General features: G+C 37.9%; 1 protein-coding gene across 2 annotated transcripts in view; it reads right to left on the bottom strand.

Annotated features, from left to right (window-relative positions):
- spag5 (sperm associated antigen 5) overlaps window positions 1–15506 on the bottom strand; it is a 46663-nt gene that overhangs the window by 2368 nt on the left and 28789 nt on the right. For both annotated transcript variants that reach the window (XM_062032940.1, XM_062032939.1), the window contains 8 exons: window positions 9321–9495; window positions 9090–9223; window positions 4577–4739; window positions 4361–4496; window positions 1905–2142; window positions 875–1007; window positions 718–798; window positions 495–644 (listed from right to left, as the gene is read on the bottom strand). In XM_062032940.1, the coding sequence (XP_061888924.1) occupies window positions 495–644; window positions 718–798; window positions 875–1007; window positions 1905–2142; window positions 4361–4496; window positions 4577–4739; window positions 9090–9223; window positions 9321–9495 (1210 nt within the window). The remainder of the gene's footprint in view (window positions 1–494; window positions 645–717; window positions 799–874; window positions 1008–1904; window positions 2143–4360; window positions 4497–4576; window positions 4740–9089; window positions 9224–9320; window positions 9496–15506) is intronic.

The raw sequence follows: 15506 nt of genomic DNA on the forward strand, positions 1-15506 counted from the left end.
AAACTTGGGAGACAGACATTTTTGCAGCAAATTCCTAAAAACAGAGTGCTCCTGTCTGAGAACTTTGGACCACTGTAAACACATTGGCAGATCCTTGCTTTGACATTTTAACCTTGCTGGCAAACATACAACACTGGGGTCCAAACTTACAAATCTTTTCCGTAATGTGAGAGTCAGTAGTTTTCTGTTCGTATTATTTAGTTATACTAGTGGTGTTCCTCAAGGCTCCATTGTAGGTCTTTTATTGTCATCATTTGGGCTGTTCAACTGGCGAGTTCAGTTCAAAACACTGATATTTTGGCAGGTTCTTAAAACCGCAGAAGACTCTGACAAAATAAATAGACCAAAATCAAATGTTTACTGGTTCTCCAGAATATACAAAATAAGACTAATAATGAAGGGAGAAGGAAACGTGGCCTTCAAAACAATTTAGTTGAATATCTGGGTTGAAATGGAAGCACTTTCATGGCGAGGATAAGTAGAATTAGTCATACCTCTTTCAACAACTTGAGCTTCTCGTCCATAAAAAGAGCATCGCCGTCCGTCTGATGTCCTGCTCTTGCCAGCTCGGCTCGCAGGAATTGAGCCTCCGTTTGCGTCTCCTTCAGAGAGCGACGCAGCTCCGCCGCCTCCTTCCGTAAATCCTGTTGAAGAAAAGCAAAACATGAACTCGTCCTGCCGAGTATTTCTGAGGTGTTATTTGAGAAATGATCTAACATTATAATCGTTCTTTTGTTTGGTCACAAGCTCCTGGGCCTCGTTGACGTCTGCAATCAATTTGATCACCATCTTCTCATCCTGGGAGGAGAGGAAAACACATTTAGGAGAGCTTTCAGACTTTTTGCGGTTGATTCTTTGCGGGAAGAGTTCTGACCTGAGCTTTTTGCTGCAGAGCGTGTTTGCCTTTCTCCATCAGAGTGGTCACGCGGTTCAGATTGTGCTTCAGATCAAACAACTTGGACTCGTGCTGGCTGTTAGCGAAATGTAGCGCCATCTCCAGACTGGAACTGGAAGAAGAAGTACTTTTTCAATACAGCTCTGCTATTAGTTGGGTTGCCATTGTTGTGGACTGTGAGAGTAAAGTAAGGCTGCAGCTAACGATTATTTTTCCATCGATTAATCTATAGATTATTTTTTCGATTAATCGGTTAATCTATAGATTTTTTTCCCCGATTAATCTATAGATTATTTTTCCTTTTACCAATTATTTTTTTATTCAAAATGAAGATGAAAAAATAAATGTAGGCCAGTTTTTTCAAAAGGCATGGCTTTTATTTACAAAAAAAAAAGAAGTATGGCCACTCAGTCAACATTGACAACAACATGACTAAATATTCTGTAACAATGTAAACATTTAAAACTTTTAACCTTTAACAAAATTAAAAGTAGCTTATTTGCTTTTTAATGTGCAAATATAAAAGTCAACATCCAGTGCAAATCTTAATATTCTGCAATAGTATAAGCATTTCAAAAGTAAAAGTATTGCTTATTTTGCTTTAAAATGTGCAAAAATGATTGACTAGTTGATGGTTTTCTTTTCAAATGTTCGTTCATAGCCGTTGTGCTGCTATGATAGGCCATTTACGCTCGACACAGCGTTCATACAACAACATTATTAGGCTGTGTATTGAAATACTTCCACACTTTTGACGACTTTTGGCGTGATTTTCCCCCCTCGCTCGCACCGCTCGCATCGTCTGCTTTGATCGTCTGCTTTGCGCTTCGCCATGACGGTAGTGTGACGTAAATATGCGACGCGTCGACGCACAAAAACGGCGTCGACGTATTTACGTAACCGATGACATCGACTATGTCGACGCGTCATTTCAGCCTTAGAGTAAAGCATTAAAAGCATATACAGTGTTAATTATTGGCTGTCCACAGTATGACTACACATCACTTACACGCTGCGTTGCAGTTCCTCCACCCGAGCATCTTTGTGCTGCTGCACTGTCTCCAGGGTGGAGACCAGTTCTGTGATTGTGTTGCTCAGGTGGGCCAGCAGCTCCAATGCACTGCTCTGTTGCTCCTCCTCCTCTGGCTCAAACTCCTCCTTTTTTTTCGGTGTGACGCCAACACGGGTGAAGGCGCTCTTCCCGCTGAATATGGCTTGACTCGGTGACTCAGGCGAGTCTGCAGCAACTGAGGAGGCAAATCATTTTCTCAGTTTAAAATCTACTGTATTAGTACAATGCATCTGTAAAGTATTCACAGTGCTTCACTTTTTCTACATTTTGTTATGTTACACCTTTATTCCAAAAATGAAATACATGTATTTTTGTCCTCAAAATTCTACACACAATACCCCATAATGACAGTGTGAAAACGTTTTTGTTTTTTTATATATTTGCAAATTTATCAAAAAAATAAATAAATGAATTCATATGTATACAAGTATTCATAGCCTTTGCCATGAAGCTCAAAATGGAGATCCGATGCTTGTTGCTAGATAGATAGATAAGGGGTGTAACGGTACACAAACATTTCGGTTCGGTACGTACCTCGGTTTAGAGGTCACGGTTCGGTTCATTTTCGGTACAGTAAGAAAACAACAAAATATAAATGTTTTGGTTATTTATTTACCAAATTTGTAAACAATGGCTTTATCCTTTTAATACAATGCTGGGTGCTGTGTAGAGTACTGACAGAGGCAGGCAGAAGGAAGCGGAGCATCTTGTTAAGACTTTAGCTTAGGCGGCTACTTAATATGTTGGTGTGGAAACTCGTTCGGTACACCTCCGAACCTAACCGGTTCAATACAAATACACGTACCGTTACACCCCTAATTTTTTATAAATATATATATATATATTAGGGCTGCAACTAACGATTAATTTGATAATCGATTAATCTGTCGATTATTACTTCGATTAATCGATTAATAATCGGATAAAAGAGACATACTACATTTCTATCCTATCCAGTATTTTATCGGGGGGAAAAACAGCATACTGGCACCATACTTATTTTGATTATTGTTTCTCAGCTGTTTGTAAATGTTGCAGTTTATAAATAAAGGTTTATTTTAAAAAATTTATTAAAAAAAATAATAAAAAACCTCTGCGCATGCGCATAGCATAGATCCAACGAATCGATGACTAAATTAATCGGCAACTATTTTAATAATCGATTTTAATCGATTAGTTGTTGCAGCCCATATATATATATATATATATATATATATATATATATATATATATACATATACATATATATATATATATATATATATATATATATATATATATATATATATATATATATATATATATATATATATATATATATATAAAGTGTGTATATAATGTGTGTGTGTGTGTATATATATACATACATATATATATATATATATATATATATATATATATATATATATGTATATATATATATATACATATGTATGTGTGGGGAAAACAATCACAAGACTATTTCATCTCTACAGGCCTGTTCCATGAGGGGTTTACCTCAATCCTGAGGATTGAGGTAAACCCCTCATGAAACAGGCCTGTAGAGATGAAATAGTCTTGCGATTTTTTTCCCCACACATACATATTACGCTCTACCACGGTATCGAGCACTATTTTTTGGATAATCTAATTAAGACATATATATATATACATATATATATCAACATGTGACATATATATAATGTGTATATGTGTGTGTGTATATACTGTGTATATATATATATACACACACACACACACACACACACACACACACACACACACACACACACACACACACACACACACACACACACACACACACACACACACACACACACACACACACACACACACACACACACACATATATATATATATAAATATAGTATGCGGTATATAATTATTTCCAGTTAAAATATGAATTTAAAGGTAAAATATAATCTGACAATTAATAAATCAGTTGTGGAATAAAATATAAAAGAATGCTTTCCAAAACAATATTTGCAGATTACATTAATAAATGGTAGCAGGTGTGATGATAACCATAGGACAGGAAATGTGATGATCAGGTCTAAGTCCTGGCTGTTCAGTTGAGCGGAGCACACAATGCAAAGTCAGCTGCATTTGGTTTCTATGTAAAGAGACTAACCTCCCAGGCATATATTTGTTTGTCACTGGTGGGCACACAATATTTCCTTTTTGATATTTAGTACACAATTTCTCTTTATACAGCTAGGAATGTCATTATTCTTATTTCAATTATCTCCCTTGAGGAAAAACTGTTGAGCAAATTCAACTCCCAATTAACGATAGTGCCTTTATGCTCCGAGTAATAAGCAAACAAAACAATAGCCTTATTCTACCTCTTTGGATTTGCTTGTAGGTAACAAATTAGCTAAATATGCAAGTACCAGCTTTGACAGGCGTTGTGGTCAGTGGCGCTGCGTCCTTCTCTGTAGTTAATGCAACCATGACGCAGTCCACAAAGGAAGAGGATGGGTGACGCTCCACTTTTGGAGCCGCTTGGGGATTCTTTGCATCTGGTTTCTGAAAGAAAATGTGCATTGATCAAGAATCAGGGTTAAGATGTCGGAAGAATGCGCCGTAAACGAGAGCCAAGACTTTACCTCTAGGGCGCCATGTAACTGGTTGGTGACTCCTCGCAGCGTGTGATTCAGCAAGGTGATTTCAGTGACCGCCTGAGCAAGTTCCTCGTCCTGTTTCAGCTGGACCGCATTGGCTCGGGCCCGCACGGCCTCCAGCTCGTCCTGGACACTGCTCCTCTCTAGCCTGCAAACACACACGCAAGTCATAAGCACAGCAGTAATTGGGAGCCAGCTTACGTTTTTTTCTTATACTGTATATATGGGTGTTTAATCAATTCTGTGCCTTTTGTCATTTAGGGTTCTCTTTTTTTAACAAATTCATTTCAGACATGTACTTAAAATAATTTAATACATATAATTACAGATATAATACTGATAAAATAATTAAATGTTTTAACATAAATACATAGTTAAAAATACTGTATTATATAGAAACATATTCTTTGTTAAAATATTCATATTAGAATACTCGTAAAAATACTTTAAAATGTGTTAAATTCTATGTAGTAAATACTTATATATATTTTATGTTAACGCAGCATAGACGATTAAAACTGATTAATTATACTGCATACTAAACTAAAATATTACAATGACATGACAAATATAATGCCGACAGCAGCACTTTGCAAGAGTAAAACATTTTTTGGGTGTTAAAACTAAATGGTGACCCTTATTTGTGCAATAACAGTTTATACGTTTTAAAAAAGTGTTCATTATCATAATTTATTTTATATGTAGTAATTTAATAAGAGTATATTCATTTGTAGTGCAGTATGCAGTATTCACAACACACCTCATACACAGCTGCACTATATGATAAACCATCGAATGTGATGCCTTAATTAGAAAAAGTATAAGAGAAACACTAAACATTTCATCTTCATTAAAAATGTATTTGAAAAATCTAGTAAAATGTTTTGTCAAACGTAAATCAAATCCAACTTTATTGATTATAATGAAGAATGTGATTGCAAACAAAAGACAAAAACCACACAAAATTTGTAAAAGTTTAGTTAACTTTTACCGCAAATGAATATTAGCTCCAAATATTCTAATAATCGGGATTGGCCCTGGAAAAAAACATATTGGTCAATCTCTAATTTACATTCATATTTTTAATTCTTAGTAGCATATATATTATATAGTCTAGTATTAGCATAATATAATCCATGTTGCATGGGTCTATGACTTCCAACATTTTAGTGCAATGGTTGTTTTCATGTCATCAATACTTAATTTGTGTAGTTTTTGTCTCGAGCTTGCCACCACATTCTTCATTACAATCAATCAAAAGGTAAATTTGATTTATGTTTGATCAATGAAAAATCCTAATAGATTCTTTAAATATATTCTAATTAGGGGTGTAACGGTACGTGTATTTGTATTGAACCGTTTTGGTACGGGGGGTTCGGTTCGGTGGTGCACCGAACGAGTTTCCACACAAACATATTAAGCTGCTCCGCATCCTTCTGCCTGTCTCTGTCAGTCCTCTACACAGCACCCAGCATTGTCCCACCCACACAACCATCTGATTGGTTACAAACAGAGCGGTAACAGCCAATCAGCAGTGCGTATTCAGAGCGGCAACAGCCAATCAGCAGTGCGTATTCAGAGCGCATGTAGTCAGTGCTTAGCGTTTAGCAGGTAAGCATCAGGCAGCGGACTCTCCCCAAATGATAATAAACACCTCCCAGTCAACTACTAGTAACATCACTACGGACAGCAAAGCTCTGTCTGTCTGTTATTTCACTTGACCTTTTTCTGTGTTGATTGAGCTGTGTTGAAGCAGCAAAAAAGGACATTATGTTAAATGAAGAGTTTCCGTCTCTGATAGTTGATATAATAATGTAAGTGCATCATTAAGCCTACATGAACTCCATGGTGTTCAAGATGAATAGTCTCTCCTATTGCTATTGTACTATTTTTTCAGCTATAGTTACATTAATCATTAGTAATGCAGCAGGCTAGTTTTGAATGGCAGGGTCCCTGCTATCACATGTTGATAAAAATATAACATTCACATAATAAAAATCAACTACAGGCTTGCCAAATGCTGTAATAAATTAAGCATGATGAGTTGACTTGAAACTGTTTAATGTTGCACTTTTTATATGTAGAAGAAAAGTTTTGTCATTGTATTTAATCTGAGCAACAACTTGAGGCAGTTTAATGTTGATTAACGTGGGCAGAATTATTATAGTGTTCCCAATGTTAAAAGGAGAAAGCCATTGTTTACAAATTTGGTAAATAAATAACCCAAAAATGTATATTTAGTTGTTTTCTTACTGTACCGAAAACGAACCGAACCGTGACCTCTAAACCGAGGTACGTACCGAACCGAAATTTTTGTGTACCGTTACACCCCTAATTCTACTAAAGATTAAATGTTTTTTGTTGCTCTTGTAGTTTTTCTAATTAAAGCATCAAATTTGACGGGTTATTACATAACGTACCAAATTGTTACATTTTATTTAAAAAAAGTGCAGCCTCCTTTTTTGCAGAATGAAGTTAAGTGAATTATATAGCGCTTTTTCTCAAGTGACTCAAAGCGCTTTACATCGTGAATAATCGCTGTATAATCACTCGCCATACAGCAATAGATGACATCTGCCTATTACCTGACACCTGACATGTTAGCTACTATATATTCGTATATATGTTAGATTTTTTTATCGCTATATTAGTCTATTTATACCTGCATTGTCCTTTCCATCCTTACACTTTCCATCATTGTAACTGAGCTACTGTGTTGAACAATTTCCCTTGTGGATCATTAAAGTTTGTCTAAGTCTAAGTCTAAAAAACCCCCAATATCAAAGTTACATTTAAAGCAGTGTGGGTGGCACTGGGAGCAGGTGGGTCAAGTGTCTTGCCCAAGGACACAACGGCAGTGACTAGGATGGCGGAAGCGGGGATCGAACCTGCAACCCTCAAGTTGCTGGCACGGCCGCTCTACCAACCGAGCTATACCGGTTGCTAATATGATATTAATAACTTTTGTAATATTGAACAAGTTTATACAAAATGCGTCAAAGTTTGAGAAAATGCATTTAAGAATTTTACTACTAAATGTGGCATTATTACTAGGGTTGGGTATCGTTTGAATTCGAACGATTCTGATTCCGATTCTTTGTTTCGATTCCGATTCCTGACGATTCTCGGCCCCGGTTCTTTTAAAAGGGAGGGTCAAAAAAAGGTTTAGGATTTTTAAAATGAGCTAGCTAACCTACAGTCTTTCTGAATTAAATAGTCTGACATTCTCCATCAATTTTAATTCTATTAACTTTTTATGAACTTTACTATAAATTCCTCCCAGGGCTGTTTTCAACTAGAATATAAATATCAAATCTATGAACTTGAATATAAATATTATAAATTATGAATACATTTTCCCAGGAGTACACTTTCCTCAAGAGAGCTTTATTTTTGAAAACCTCATGAAAACACATTTACACACACAAGTGTATGATGCTGCAGGTACTTAAAAATGTTAGCGTGCTCCCACTGATGGGCTAACCTGGTGCAGAAAAGCAAATAAACAATAAGAAACAACTTGCAAAAGCCAGTCCAGATTAGCAGCAGGTACAGTATAAAATCAGAGACAGTTTTTGTTTAGGAAAATGACCATATCCGCCTTCTCAGGCAGGATGCGTGAGCGTTCTGGACAGATAGTGTCTCCTGCTGTGGAAAATACACGTTCGCTGGGTGTGGAAGAAGCTTGAACGCATAAATAGGAGAAAGCTAGATCTGACAGCAAAGGAAAAGTCTTTTGTTGGTTCCACCGGACCACCACCATGCAATGCAGCAGGGTCGTCAGACATAAGTATCGGTGGAACGTCCTGGTACATCTGCAGCTCTCTCTCCACTCCTTTCTTGATGGACATGGAGCTCTGTTATTTCGCGGTTATTTCAATTTTTTTTGTAAAGTGAAGCCACACTTTACACCGCCGACGCCCGCTATCCATGCTTGAGCTTGACTGACTCGCTCGGCTATGCTAACACTTCCGGGGGTGGGCGCTTCTTCGTTGGTGTTCAGCGGCTTCTTCTTTCGGTTCGGCGGACATATTTTTTCCCCGGTCGGCGGACTAAATTGGCGTGACAGCATCGAAAATAGGTATCGAAATTTAAACTTTTGAACAATTCCGGGAGAATCGGAAAGTTAGTCCCGGTTCCAATCGATACTCGATACCCAACCCTAATTATTACATAACGAGGTAAACAGATTATTACATATTGCACCGTTATTACATAATGCGTTATCACAACCCCCTTATGTTAACAGCAGCTAAAGATAATCACAATGAAATCATCAAAATCATATGCCAGTATTACAATGACATGATAAAGATATAACAGCACTTTTACTTTGGACTTCAGCTTTACAGATGCCATGTCGGCTTTCAGTTTTTTTTCTTGTCTATTTGTGGAGTTTTTGAAGTGGCCGGACCGCCTGGTAATTAACCGTGGCACGGCGTCTATTTGAGCAAAGCCTGATACTGACACGTGAGAGTTGCACAGATGGAAGACTTACTGTAGTTGGGAGATTTCCATTTTCATGTCTTCACACTGGATGTTCCTCTCCCGAAGAGCCTGCAGGGTGGAACTCAGCGTGCTCTCACTTTCGGCCACCTGCTCCAGGGCCAGCTCGTTCTCCATCTGCATGAACTGGAACCCACACAATGCACCGACTCGCTTCATTTACATATACACAAACTTTGCATGGGACTGCAATTGAACGCTTTCAGCTACTCGATCAGCTGACCTCATTCATCTCCCTCACGCCGCTGAGCTGTGCGCAGACATCCTGCAGCTGCAGGATCTGCAAGCTCTGCTCCTGTGTGAGCGCATGCAGCCTGCTGAGCTCCTCCTCGCTCTCACACAGAGTCTGACTGAGAGCCTCAACCCTCTGCTCTGCTTGGTGCAGAGATGACACCAACCTGTATGTCAGAAAAGACAAAATGCAGACAAGTAAATATATTTTCCATCCATATATTAGATGGGGCCAATAAGACGCAGTGCTTCATCAGCTGTGTGTTGTGTGCCATGTCTTATGTGCAACTTTCTGTGTACACATCACAATATACAGTATAAACCTTTTTTTCTAAATTACATCGTCCCTCGTTTATGGCTGTTAATTAGTTCCGGACACAATCGCAATTAATTTATTTCTGTGAAGTAAGAATCGTTAATTATAAATCAAATATTTTCATAGCTAGAGCATAGAAAAACTGTTCACAAGCTTTATATGACATTTTTCAACATTGTAAGAGCCCTCTAGACATGAAATAACCCTTTTAAGTCACATTTTACACTCTTTAAATCCAATATAGTAATGCTGCCTGAACCAATCAGTGGCCACGATACTGAAAAGTGCGCTCTGATCGGTTTGATCTCCTTCAGAGGCCATTACAAAGTCATCTTTGTCAATTTTTCAACACGTGCCGGACATATAGGAAAATCGAATTACTGTCCTAAAAAAAACGATTACTACTAAAGAATAGATATGTTTAGTTTATTTAGCCATCTTTATGCATAAAATGCTTAGTTTAAAACTAAACATTTTTTAAATATACGCATATCTTGATGTCGTGAAGCCGCTATATTTGAGGCAAGATGTGGCGAGGGACAATGTCAACTCGAGTCCAAGCACAGCAATAAAATTGCAAACAAAAATGAACATTAAATCAAAAATAAATTTTCGAACCTATAAAAAAAACTTTAGGATAGAGTTTCTAAATTCAAACTAGGGCTGGGCGATATATCAATATACGTGATATATCGCGGGTTTGTCTCTGTGCGATATAGAAAATGACGATATTGTGATATTCGAGTATACGTTCTCACGCAGTTGCTTTTAGCTGCTGGCATTACACTACAGGCTCTTCCCACTCATTCTTGTGTCTCCTTCTCACAGACAGCAAGCGCACCCCGGCCGAGTCATACCAACGACTATAAAAATGGGACCCATTACCTCCCTGCTTGGCACTCAGCATCAAGGGTTGGAATTGGGGGTTAAATCACCAAAATGATTCCTGGGCGCGGCACCGCTGCTGCCCACTGCTCCCCTCACCTCCCAGGGGGTGATCAAGGGGATGGGTCAAATGCAGAGGACAAATTTCACCACACCTAGTGTGTGTGTGACAATCATTGGTACTTTAACTTTAACTTAACTTAACATTCTACATACGTCACATACTTTCACGTCATACGTCACTAGGGATGGTACTCGAAACCGGTTTTCCCGGTTGTTCGATAAGAAACGAACCGAGTCCTCGGACTCGAGTCCCTTTTTGAGAAACGGTACCCGTTATCGAGACCACTATAGTAAAGAAAAAGAGTTGGGTCCTTATTCGAAACCCTCGGAACGAATCCCGTCCCGACCAGAAATGCTCCGTGGGACATCACAAGAAATGGCGTCACGTAGCTCAGTCATTAGGCGCAGATTGCGAAAGCAGGAAAAAAATGGACGGAAAAAAGTGCTCCAAGGTGTAATAAAGTTCAAAACAAAAGGTATAATCCAATGAATAACTTTACTGAGAGATTTGAGCAGGGTAAAACACATGACCAACACTTTTACCACCAACCGGAAACATAGCAACCAGGCTAGCATCGCACCTCCTTTACGGCAGCTGGCGCAACGTTCTTAAAGGCCTACTGAAAGCCACTACTACCGACCACGCAGTCTGATAGTTTATATATCAATGATGAAATCTTAACATTATAACACATGCCAATACGGCCGGGTTAACTTATAAAGTGACATTTTAAATTTGCCGCTAAACTTCCGGTTCGAAACGCCTCTGAGGATGACGTATGCGTGTGACGTAGCCCGGCGAACACGGGTATGCCTTCCACATTGAAGCCGATACGAAAAAGCTCTGTTTTCATTTCATAATTCCACAGTATTCTGGACATCTGTGTTCGTGAATCTGTTTCAATCATGTTCATTGCATTATGGAGAAGGAAGCCGAGCAAGCAAAGAAGAAAGTTGTCGGTGCGAAATGGACGTATTTTTCGAACGTAGTCAGCCACAACAGTACACAGCCGGCGCTTCTTTGTTTACATTCCCGAAAGATGCAGTCAAGATGGAAGAACTCGGATAACAGAGACTCTAACCAGGAGGACTTTTGATTTGGATACACAGACGCCTGTAGAGAACTGGGACAACACAGACTCTTACCAGGATTACTTTGATTTGGATGACAAAGACGCAGACGTGCTACTGTGAGTATGCAGCTTTGGCTTTTTTTTGCGTATGTACGTAACTTTTTTTAAATATATAAGCTTTATGAACCTTGGGTTAGGTGAACGGTCTTTTGGGCTGAGTGATTGTGTGTGTTGATCATGTGTTTGAATTGTATTGGCGTGTTCTATGGAGCTAGGAGCTAGCAGAGGAGCTAGGAGCTAGCATAACACGTACCGTACCGTACGTGCGCGTCACGTACGTAACTTTTTAAAAATATATAAGCTTTATGAACCTTGGGTTAGGTGAACGGTCTTTTGGGCTGAGTGATTGTGTGTGTTGATCGGGTGTTTGAATTGTATTGGCGTGTTCTATGGAGCTAGGAGCTAGCAGAGGAGCTAGGAGCTAGCATAACAAACACGCAGGTGTTATTATGCAGGATTAATTTGTGGCATATTAAATATAAGCCTGGTTGTGTTGTGGCTAATAGAGTATATATATGTCTTGTGTTTATTTACTGTTGTAGTCATTCCCAGCTGAATATCAGGTACCGTGAGTATGCAGCCTTGGCTGCTAAACATTCGATAACTTGACCGTATGTGCGCGTCACGTACGTAACTTTTTAAAAATATATAAGCTTTATGAACCTTGGGTTAGGTAAACGGTCTTTTGGGCTGAGTGATTGTGTGTGTTGATCAGGTGTTTGAATTGTATTGGCGTGTTCTATGGAGCTAGGAGCTAGCAGAGGAGCTAGGAGCTAGCATAACAAACACGCAGGTGTTTTTATGCAGGATTAATTTGTGGCATATTAAATATAAGCCTGGTTGTGTTGTGGCTAATAGAGTATATATATGTCTTGTGTTTATTTACTGTTGTAGTCATTCCCAGCTGAATATCAGGTCACCCCCGGCTCTCACAGCATCTTCCCTATCTGAATAGCTTCAACTCCCCACTAGTCCTTCACTTGCACTTTACTCATCCACAAATCTTTCATCCTCGCTCAAATTAATGGGGAAATTGTCGCTTTCTCGGTCCGAATCTCTCTCACTTCATGCGGCCATCATTGTAAACAATAGGGAACTTTGCGTATATGTTCAACTGACTACGTCACGCTACTTCCGGTAGGTGCAAGCCTTTTTTTTATCAGATACCAAAAGTTGCAATCTTTATCGTCGTTGTTCTATACTAAATCCTTTCAGCAAAAATATGGCAATATCGCGAAATGATCAAGTATGACACATAGAATAGATCTGCTATCCCCGTTTAAATAAAAAAAATTCATTTCAGTAGGCCTTTAATGCAACCGCAGCACATACATATATATACAACATATCTCCCTTTTTTAACTTTTGTTTTTCTTTCCTTGTAAACAAAACAAAATCACACTGTATATGTGTTGTCTGTCTAATTATAAATAATGCAGACGAGGCGTGTTGGCTGAGTTCTTGACGTTTACTTTCACAGCGTGCTCATAACCTTATTCTTAGCTGCCGGGTGATGATATGCAACAACACTTTTTGGGGCTACCGCGCATGCTCGTCACTCCCGTTGCATGCTGGGTAGTGTAGTTGTTATATTCCCTAGCTCATCACATCTTTCCCCCTATAAAGAAATAATGTTAACTCAATAAAGTGTATTTCTTTTTTTAGCTTTAACTTTTCATTTTTTAGCATTGTAACCACATTTGCAAACAACTTTTCTCTTCATAGAATTTTCTTTCTTTCTTTAAAGTGCAAAAATGTCAAAGCATCATAACAAACAGTTATGTCAAATAGCAGCAGAATTGCACTTTTTGGAGAGCTGTATTATTTTCAATTTTGTGCCAAAGGGACTGATTTTATTTAACACTATATTATTATTTATACACCTATAGTGATCACAGAGACAGGTTGTTTTGGTGTTACTGTATATATTTGTTTTTCTGAAAAATCCCACTTAATATACTTTGGGTAACAACAGTCAATATTTATTTATTTTATTTTATTTTTTTAGGGGGGTAACAGTCAATATTTATTTATTTATTAGATTAAATTGTTTTCTTATATAATAAAAGTGAGCTTTTGTTAAACCAAATATTGTGTTTTTTTTTACATATACAACAACCTATCTGGACTCCATAAGAGAATCGATAAGGAATCGGTTCGATAATAGGATTCGATAATAGGATTCGATAATAGGCTCGAACTCGATAATTTCTTATCAAACATCATCCCTATACGTCACATACGTATACGCCCTCGCGGAGCAGAGAGGTAGCGGCATGGGTAACGTTAGCTGTAATGCGAGTGGTAATACGAGAGAAAGAAGGTGCAAATCTGGTAAAAAATGAAGGAAGAATTAATTCCCAAGAAAAACAGCAGGGGTCCATCGTCTGGCGGTGGTTTGGCTTCAAGTGGGAATATGTCGAACAGACAACCGTAATTTGTCAAGTGTGGGGCAAAAGCGTTTCTACAAAAAGTAGCATTACTGCTAATATGTAGCATCATTTGAAAAGTCACCTGCTAGAGAATGAAGAGTGCTTACTCCGCATGTCAACATCTCCATTTGGTGCCACACACCCACACCATCAAAATGCAGAGGCAAACATTTCCAGATCAACACCGTATGAAAAAAAAGTCGACAACAAAAGGAGATAATGTCCGCAGGACATAAACAATTTGATTTCCTATTATGCATCCATCCATCCATCCATTTTCTACCGCTTATTCCCTTCGGGGTCGCTGGAGCCTATCTCAGCTACAATCGGGCGGAAGGCGGGGTACATTATTATTACTATTATGCAGCTAATTTTTATTTGACACTTATTGAAATATCTTGTGTGACATCATGTTTTTAAACTATTGTAGTGGCGTTCTGTACAAAAAGTGCACTTTAATTTAGTGTTGTTTTGATAAGTCATCTTAGTGACATCATGCACAAAAGTGCACTAATAGCTTGTTTTAAAATGTCTCTGACAATCTTGCACTTACTGTTTTGAAATTTGAAATGACATGAATGTTTGTGCCACTGCTTAATAACTGTTTAATAAATACACTTTTGGTAAATTGACTTAGTTGTGATTTCCCTCTCTGCATGAAAGGTTAAAATGAGCATATATTAATGCAGTATGAACAAGAATGTTTTAATGTAGACACAGAATCATCATATTGCTGTGATTATATGCATCAAGTGTTCATTCAAGGCTAAGGCAAAATATCGAGATATATATCGTGTATCGCGATATGGCTTAAAAATATTGAGATATTAAAAAAAGGCCATATCGCCCAGCCCTAGTTCAAACCTACAGTATGCATAATTCCATTTGCCGGAATTATATTACAAGCTCAAAAATGAATTAATACATGTATTTATTTGATTGTTCTTTGACAACAATGTATTATTTATTCATTTAACACTTGACAGTTTAATGTATACTATTACAATTAGAGATGTCCGATAATATCGGTCTGCCGATATTATCGGCCGATAAATGCGTTAAAATGTAATATCGGAAATTATCGGTATCGTTTTTTTTTTATATCAGTATCGTTTTTTTGGGTTTGTTTTGTTAAATCCACATAAAAAACACAAGATACACTTACAATTAGTGCACCAAGCCAAAAAACCTCCCTCCCCCATTTACACTCATTCACACAAAAGGGTTGTTTCTTTCTGTTATTAATATTCTGCTTCCTACATTATATATCAATATATATCAATACAGTCTGCAAGGGATACAGTCCGTAAGCACACATGATTGTGCGTGCAGCTGCTCCACTAATAATA

Source organism: Entelurus aequoreus, linkage group LG22 (genome assembly GCF_033978785.1).
Source record: "Entelurus aequoreus isolate RoL-2023_Sb linkage group LG22, RoL_Eaeq_v1.1, whole genome shotgun sequence".
Taxonomy (NCBI): domain Eukaryota; kingdom Metazoa; phylum Chordata; class Actinopteri; order Syngnathiformes; family Syngnathidae; genus Entelurus; species Entelurus aequoreus.